The 8,920-nt window shown below is 31.8% G+C and overlaps 1 protein-coding gene across 1 annotated transcript; it reads right to left on the bottom strand.

Moving 5' to 3' along the window:
* LOC129295415 (COBRA-like protein 6) lies at positions 1–4,233 on the bottom strand. The gene is made up of 6 exons (XM_054933939.1): positions 3,988–4,233; positions 3,805–3,884; positions 1,876–2,329; positions 1,414–1,567; positions 1,002–1,288; positions 1–367 (listed from the first exon to the last, which is right to left on the bottom strand). Exons 1-6 carry the CDS (start codon positions 4,052–4,054, stop codon positions 93–95), a joined length of 1,317 nt encoding a protein of 438 aa, XP_054789914.1. The 5' UTR covers positions 4,055–4,233; the 3' UTR covers positions 1–92.
* Between the last annotated feature and the right edge of the window lie 4,687 nt (positions 4,234–8,920).

The following is an 8,920-nucleotide window of genomic DNA, read 5'->3' as shown; positions in this document are numbered from 1 at the left end:
TAACTTAAATATAGTATTATCATTCTCCACAGAAGCTAAACATCTCACAATCCTATGAATAACCATGTATGCCATTGAGTTCTGGTGATTCATCATAAGAATATTGAGAGGATAAAAGATAAGAAAAGCCAGAAAGAAGAAGAGGGAACATAAGCAGAATTGGGGAGGGTAGGGTAGTTATCAGGACTGGGCATAACACATTCATCTCCATTAAATAAAACTGTTCTGGGAAATCCCCATCCTCCATTGAAGGTGAAGATTCCATCATCCTTGTGAAGTAGCATCTCTGTTTGTACATTCCCATTCTCCCCATGTGTCAGCAACATGTCATTGTAGTACTTAATCCCCCAGAACATCACTGTATCATCTGAAATTTCCCAAAAAATCATCTCACTTACAAAACGTATGCATACCCATTACAATCACATAAATACGATCAAGCTTGTCTAGTTTGTGAAATGGAATGAATTTGAAATGGAGCAAAAGCAGGGGAAAAGGGGAAGAATATTAATGAAGGACCCTCAAAAGAATTTAATATCTTACAAGAATCTTAGACAAATCAGATACTTATCAAAATAATAACTTCACTTGTTAATTTATTAGCGTCTACTTGTTAGAAATCCTTTTAAGAAATTAAATTTCTTCAAGAGTCCTTTATTGATATTCTCCCCCAAAAAAAAAAGGGACAGGGGATGACTTTCAGATGGGAAATATCAGTTATGTTCCTAAATAAATATGAATAATAAAAAGAAAAAGAAATAGTTGTTATTAAGTAATGATCATAGGGATTTAACAGGTATTTCGCAAATAGACTAGATTATCAATTGAGAAGTTTTCTACTTTGATTCTTTTCAAGTGGTTATTTTATTTGCATCAGAATCAAAGTGAAGATCCTTTTCCTCTTGTAAAAGAGTGCTTCTTAAAGAGTCACAAGACTCTGACTTTTTAGCAAAGCATATAATGTGACTTGAGTCTTTCACACAGCATATAATGCAACTTACTGATTTCTCCAAAAATTCCGAGAGGATGGTAGTTGAAGCTGAAAACTTGGGTTAAACTCTGCAAGTTAGGGTGTAAGAGCACAAGATTCCACTGAGAATAGTTCTTGACAAAGTTATAATTTGTGATTGTGATCTTCACTCTCCAATATTTTGTATAGCTCTGCTTCACATGCCAGTGAATCCTAATAGGGCACATGTGCTGTGAACACCTCACCACTGGCTGTGTCTCTTGTGTGCTATCATCTTGTGGCAGTTTCAACAATGAAGGAGTTTTATCAGAACTGGAACTGGAAAAAAGAACAAAGGAAAAAAAATATGTATCTTGTTTTAATTGAAAACCTAACAACAATAATATTACTCCAACTGCATTTAATTGAAATCAATGAAAATTCGCGTGCAACAAAGAACATACTTGACACAGTATGCTCCTGGTAGGCCTTGGCAATTACAGCTGCATTTAGGGCAAGGAACTATGGTATCACTGTAGAAAGCAGATAATGAAACACAACACTTTGGGGCTGATGATGATAGGAATTGAGAGTATATGCATGTTACATTCCATGTCTCTGCAATCATATCAAGTTACAAGACAAATGTTACATTTTCTCATTACAACAACATTCTAAATCATATCAAGACTAGATTTGGATTCAGTAAAAGATAGGTTCAGTAAAATGGTAGTAAGAGTCAATCTTAACAATATATTGCACAAATCAAAACAACACACCATTTCATTGGTTTCTATGAAATGCAAACAAGCGGTTGGAATACATTCTTGTGTAATGTTTGGCTGGTAGAAAAATATTTTCTAAAAGGGGAAACTACTGTCTCTCAACGAATCTAAATCCTATTAAAACTACTCTTAAAAACTTACCAAGAACTTGTGTCCACCGACGACCATCGGTGGTGAACTTGCTAGGAGGGACCTGAAAAGGGTCACTACAAGAGTAACCAGGGATGCCAAGGCTGAAATTAGTAGGCATGGTTAAGTTGTTTGTGTTTGGAACAGAGGGTCTATTGAAATTCATCTGAAACATGGAAGTGATTTGTAAGGGATCTTGAGTGAGGGACGATAGGATCCCTTGTTTACAACAATTTAGAACTTGCTTGTTATAAGGTGTGCCAGGCATGAGATCAATGATGGTTGGTTGCTTCTCACAACAATGTGGCTTATTTTGTCCCTTAAACCTTGAGCAGTTCCCTTGTTCGGTTGCCTCTGCTCCTGACATACTCCAAACTACCTCATCACCCCTCCATGCCCAACTTAGTCTCCAACCCGGCTTCTCCACATGTCGGTATAGCTGGCAGTTGTGTATTGATACTCTCACCTACAAATGAAATGAAACATGAACTCCATCATCTCTATTTTTGATAATATTAGAGACACAAGCATATATACATTCAGTGACTGATCTAAGGGAGGGGAAAATGGTCTTTGCATGTCTCTTATTCAACTATCTATCATTAGGAAAAGAAAGGACCAAAGGGCCTGCTGGAAGAACTTGCATGTCACTATGTTGTGAGCCCATTAGCAACAAGATTCATGCTAACATCTGATTTTGGTGATACTAAACACAACTAATACCTTAGTTATTTTGTAAAACATCATCTATATTTCCTTGTGAAAATTCTCTAGCATAAAAATTGAAAAGAAGGAAGCTGCATGTAAGGCAAGTAACAGAAGATTCTCCTTCTCACTTGTACATATGTTAGCAAAGAATTGTATTTGAGATAAAATAGGCAGATTTTCTACCACAACAAATTGTAATATGCAACAAAAAACAATATCCGAATTGATTTCCAGTCTCCTAATTACACTAAACTGAATCCAATGAACGCAAAGATGTTATATTGTAGTGATTGCTACCAATTTTCCAATAATAAAGTCCTGACGCTAACAACCTGGACAGACAGAGGACCTAAGGGTTCGAATGAAAAATTTAACGAATCAAAATTTAGTGGGGCCAAAGACAGGGGCATACTTGTCATTTTGATGCAAAATTTGTTTTGATTTAAATTACTCTTTTCGGTGGGTTCAAATGAAAAAGATTAATAGAACATAATGCCTAAATACATGTACTTTCATGAAATTTAGTGGGAGCATTTGCCTATCCTAAGCTTTATGTAGTTCTGCTTCTGAATTTATGTTTATACCCTCTCATAACTCAATTTTGACAACAATGGAACCTAAAATCAACGAATCTGAAAAGTTTAACGAATCAAACTTTTATATTTCAGTTTTTTAGAGAGAGAGGGAGGAAGAGGAGAAATTGAGAACAAATCAGAGAAGAACATGGGACTTTAGGAGTGACCCATGTGGTCCATGGAAGTGAAAGTGACTAACACCAACCAAGCACACACAACTCAGGTCCCACAGAATGAAGCAGCAGAGGTAGGATGACGTGGCTGTCATTGATTGGACCCCAAATTGGATACGCACAGAAACACGTGGGACTTGGGACTATGTGGAGCAGAACAAAACCCAACCGGAGACAGACATTGAGTACGGTATTGCCCATGCACCCCACTCGTCTTCCTTAAAAATATCGAAAATTCACAGACTTTCATTATTTTTTCCTTATAATTTATATATTCACATTTAAAAAAGACGTGAACCTCCCCATCCCCAAACCCGGATTAAAACCCCAAAGAAGATACTGGGTGGCAGAAACACCATATCCCAGAAACTCGAAACTGAGAAATTTACTTTAAAAATCAGGGGGGAAAACCAAAACTAATTGATAAAATAATAATAATTTTTTTCCAGAGAGAAAAAAAAAACAAAACAAAACAAAACACTTACATCGTAAGTGTCCCCATTATCAGCCAGGAAATCCCATGTGATTGTGATGTTTCCATTGGGATCCAGCGGATCGTACCCATCTGCAACAATAATATTCAAACTCGAATTAACAATAGAATAAAACAAACACACAGACACGTACATATTTACACACACACACACACACTAAATGAGGTTGCTTACAGGAAAGAGGTGAGACGAAGACGACGACGACGAAGAAGAAGAACAAGAAAGTCGAAAGAGGAGCCATTGATGGCGGATCAGTTGGGAGAAAACAAGAGAGAGTGATGATAGAAGAAATGGCGATGACGGTGAAAATGGCGGCTAATGCGTCTCCGTGTGTGTGAGGACAAAGGCATGGCGATGTCGGGGCTTGAAATTACAACGCCATTTGTAGGGATGAGACAATGGAGATAATGAATGAAGGCATGTTGGTTTTGGCTTTCTAGTATGTAGCACGAATAAAGGACGAAAAAATAAAATGAGAATTATTAATATTATTATCATCATCATACAGCCAAATTAAAAAAAAAAAACAAATGGCTACATTTAATGGATTGCCATTTACAGCGGTATCGGCTGTCCTAAGGATTTGCTATTTCAGTGTCCCATTCAAATTCCATGTCTAATTTCTTTTACGTCTTTCCAGCCTGCCCCATATTTGGTTCTATAGGAATTGAATTAACTTATCATAAAATCTTGAATTTAAATCCTAAATTGTGTAGACGTGTTAAATAAAAATATCAAAACATGTTCAAGATTCCCATGAGGCTATCACTAATAGAGACCCCAAGATTCAGATTAGTTTGGATTGGTGGTAATAATATTCCTGCCAAGTTCTCATGATGCCGGGGATGGAATAAATAAAATTGAGTTCCATCTGCATATCAATATCATGTCAGTTATTCTCTCTACCGTCAACCTCTCTTTAATCTAATCTCTCATTCTATTATTATTATAAAACATTTTTAATTAAGTTACACTCTCGATAATTTTGTCAATAACATTTAAATTTATATATTTTTCATATATATATATATATATGTGTGCGCGCGCGCGCTTTTATTTAATATATTTAGTTAGTAAAAATTTGATCTATAATTCATAAAATTATGAAATTAAATTTTACTATCAATATAAAAAATTTTATGATGAGTAATTTATAAATATTCTTTAAACTTAAAGCAATTCTGATCCTGATTAGTCATAAGGATCCAAATCACCAAACCTTTTGTTGTGGGGAATAAAACGGTCTCAACTCAATTATTATCTATTTTAGCTCTTACTTTCTAACTCTTATAATTAACCAGAGTGGGCCCATCTTGGCACTGAGGTCAAAATAAAGCCTATAAGCTAACCATTAGCACTAACAGTGGGTGAATGGCACCAACTTTTATGAGTTTTAATATTTTATATTAATTAATTTTAATATGGATATTGATAAATATATATTAATAGTAACAATATTATGGCGTTACTATAAGCCTTGTGTTCTGACTTGACAAACTGTTGTTTCTATTATTACAGGATTTTTTTTGTGGCATATGTCATGAACTAAAAATAGTTTAATAATTTTGTTTTATATTTCATATTCATTGGCTGTATTGATCTACAGGTATGATGTTTGAGATAGTGATGGCTTATCGAGGGAAATCATATGACGATGACATGTTTTTTATTGGGCATATTATATTTGATATATATATTTTTTGTCATAAAAGGCAGTGTTTGATATTAAAATTTTAAAAGTTATATTTAACCCATTTGGTATTTGATCTATATTCTACTAAAATTCTTAGAATCTATTTCATTATATTTTAATATCACAATAAAATAATTCAATGGGTGTTATTTGATAAATTATCATTTATGACCCTTTGATAGAAAGGTAAATCAAGATATACATATAAAATATTATATATCTTTGCTGCTTCTCATACCAAAAATAAATATTCATGAAGCTTTAAAATACTCAAATAGCTAAGAAATTTATTTTGGAATATCAATTTATTTATTTATTGGCCAACAGGAATATCAATTTATTAAATTCAGGAGGCACGGTTGTTAATTAATAGATATAGAGCGTACGCGGAATTGAAAAGCGAAAACCACTGTCGACTGTAAAGATGCCAAAAATTGCAATTAACAGATCAACATTAGCTGTTACCAGCAAATATGGCCTTACCATCAGTTACCAATACTTTTATTAAGCATTCACACTGATTCGTTATTAATTATTTCAAACGTTACTTGAAAATTTATCCATTATTAAAAAAGTTTTCGAATGCTTTAAAATTCTGGTCAAGAAATTTCTTGAAAATGAAAACAACCGACCAAGAAAGATCAAGTTATGTGGTAAAGGAAAACTCAATGTTCCTTAAATAATGTATCAAGCCTGATGAAATGGGGGCCATTGCATACTTACTCTCTGGTATTCAATGTAAGACAAAGTTAAAGTAATTAATTTTATTTTCTACTTAATTATTCTTTTTATTTAGTATGATTTCAATTCCTAGACAACAATCTATTATAATTATTTATTGCAAAAAGAAGGTTAAATTTGAAAAGTTATATATATATATATATATATATATAATTTTAAGAATATAACTAACATTTTTTTAATAAGTATTAAGTTAGTCAATTTTGTCTGATATTAAGGATTAGAGGGAGCATTATCTAAAAAACAATGAATTTTTTTTTTTTTTTTGCAAAGAGCACTCAATATCTTGGGTTGGTCTCGCATCTGAGAAAACTTTAATGGGATCCAAGATAATTTAAATTAGATTATGATGGGACCCTTTTGAGTAGAAATTCTACAGCCAACATTGCTACATTTTCATAGCTTGAACTTGAAATCTTTAATTAAGTTGGCACAACTCCAGTTGAATAAAATGATGGTGAAAGACGGAAAATTTAATAATACATATCAACTACCAGCTCAAATTAATGTGAATAACACGAGTTTTTATCTTTTAATTAAGTTGTTGGAAGATACTTGGTTGAGATGGATATAACTTTTACTTTCAGGATTCATCTCAAGGGATAGTAGTCCCTCTAGTTGAATTGCAACCGTGTGGTTGCTGGCATTCAAATTCCTATGCCTTTTCTTTTTCAAGAACTGAGTTTTTCTTTTTTTTCTTTTTTTTTTTTGTGACAGAAAAAGGGGAGAAAACCGAAAGGAAAGAAGTTGGATGCAAAAGAAAATGTGGAAAGGAGGTGGGACTTTGTATTTAAAGGCAAAATTTGTTGTGAGCTACGCGGTTTTGTTTGAGAGTGAAATGATGAGAGAGACAAGAATGGAGGCTATCCTTGGATTGTCTAGTGGGCTACAAGACCATCGTCTTCAATCTCCATGGGCAACTCACGTTCTCTCTCCTTTTCTGTTTTTTTGTTTTTTATTAAAATAGAATCAAACAAATCAAAAGACATTACATCATATAGGAGTTCCTTAATTGATCACTTTTATCATTGACCATCTCTTAAATAAGAAGTAGAGGATCATTAAAGGAACTAAAATTGATATAGAACCTATGTGATCTCTCTCCTTTTATTATTCTTTTCTTTAGGCCATCCCCAGATTTGAAAAAAAAAGAGTGAATATTAATAAAAAAATATTTAAAAGAATTTAATATATGAGAAGGAATTAAACTGATCAAATACTTATTAAAATAATAATTTTATTTGTTAATTTGTTACTATTTACTTGTTAGAAATTTTGATCAAATATTAAATTCTTTTATAAGTCCTTTATTAATATTTTCCCAAAAGAAATGGTTTTTTCACATTGATGAAATTTAAATGGGTAAACTTTTCTTTTATGCGTCAAATAAGTTAATTTTGTTAACAGTTGCAGAAAATAAAAAATAATTATACATTTTGAAACTATTTTTATTTATTTAAAAATCTTATATGTGATTCATTAAATAGTTAAATATCTTATATTAGAAACTTAGAATGTATAAATATGACACTTTATATTCCATGTGTTGATGGAAAAATGACAGAAAATTTTTTTTAAAATATAAAAATGATTATTAAATATTGTGAAATGCAATAATTATTTTTTAGTCCTTAGAAACTTGCTTGAAATTTTTTTTGTTTTTTGTAAAATAACATATTTGCTCATATTTTAAAATTTATCAGTAAAATTCAACAATTAAAACTTAATTGCTATTTTTGGAAATTAGCCAGCTTTCTTGAGGAAAATGACTAAACGGAATAGCAAATTACAAGTTGTTTTGTGCAATTTTAGTAGTAAAGTTCAGCAACTGAAAATTAGTTACTGCCTTCTTTTGAGAAATGATTAATTTTTTTAAGAAAATAATTAAAATTGAATAGCAAATATGAGTTCTAATGATCATCTTTCTTTTATTTTCTAAAAAGGTAAAAAAAAATCTTTTAACATCAAAACCAATTAACAGATTAATTTCTAGGAACTAAAAAATAATTATTACATTTTGTAATATTTAATTGTTATTTATATATTTCTAGTATATCTTTTTGTCGTTCTCCGTTTATTACTTTCCATATTCTTTATTTTTTTCAAAACCCATAAAACTCTAAGTTTTACAACAATCAATTAATAATACGTTTTAATTAAACTATTGAGTTATAAATCAAATGTTTATCAATCAATTACACTATCAAATATACTAACAAACATTACTATAGAAAACATTTTTAAGAGAGGTAATCCAGTTGAATCCAACAACATTTAAATCCAATCTAGTTATATAGATATATTAAATACATACATATATATGTGCGCGCGGGCGCGGGGTCATGTACATAGCAAGTTTACAAGCTATTCTTAAAGTCATTGCACTTCTTTTCCCAAATTTTGAAAGTGCAATGAGAAATTTGTCTAAATACGCATAAACTTCAACGCTAAATTGCTGCAGATATCTTGATTTGCAAATGGTGCGCACTGTACTTCAATGGGACATCTATTTTATTCTTTTAGCTGGTAACAATACGAAATTTCTTTCCAAATTACGTGGGTTACCGTTGTGCACAATAGCGCAGAAAATATTGGGCACCAAAAAAGAATTCTCGCAGAAAAATTGAACAATTACTTATAATTATATTAACGATAAAATAAACAGAAATATCC

This window comes from Prosopis cineraria, unplaced genomic scaffold, assembly GCF_029017545.1.
Source record: "Prosopis cineraria cultivar Desert tree isolate PC_DT_omini unplaced genomic scaffold, ASM2901754v1 PC108, whole genome shotgun sequence".
NCBI classification, from domain to species: Eukaryota; Viridiplantae; Streptophyta; class Magnoliopsida; order Fabales; family Fabaceae; genus Prosopis; species Prosopis cineraria.
Note: the sequence above shows the minus strand (reverse complement) of the source record. Positions and strands in the feature narration are given on the sequence as shown.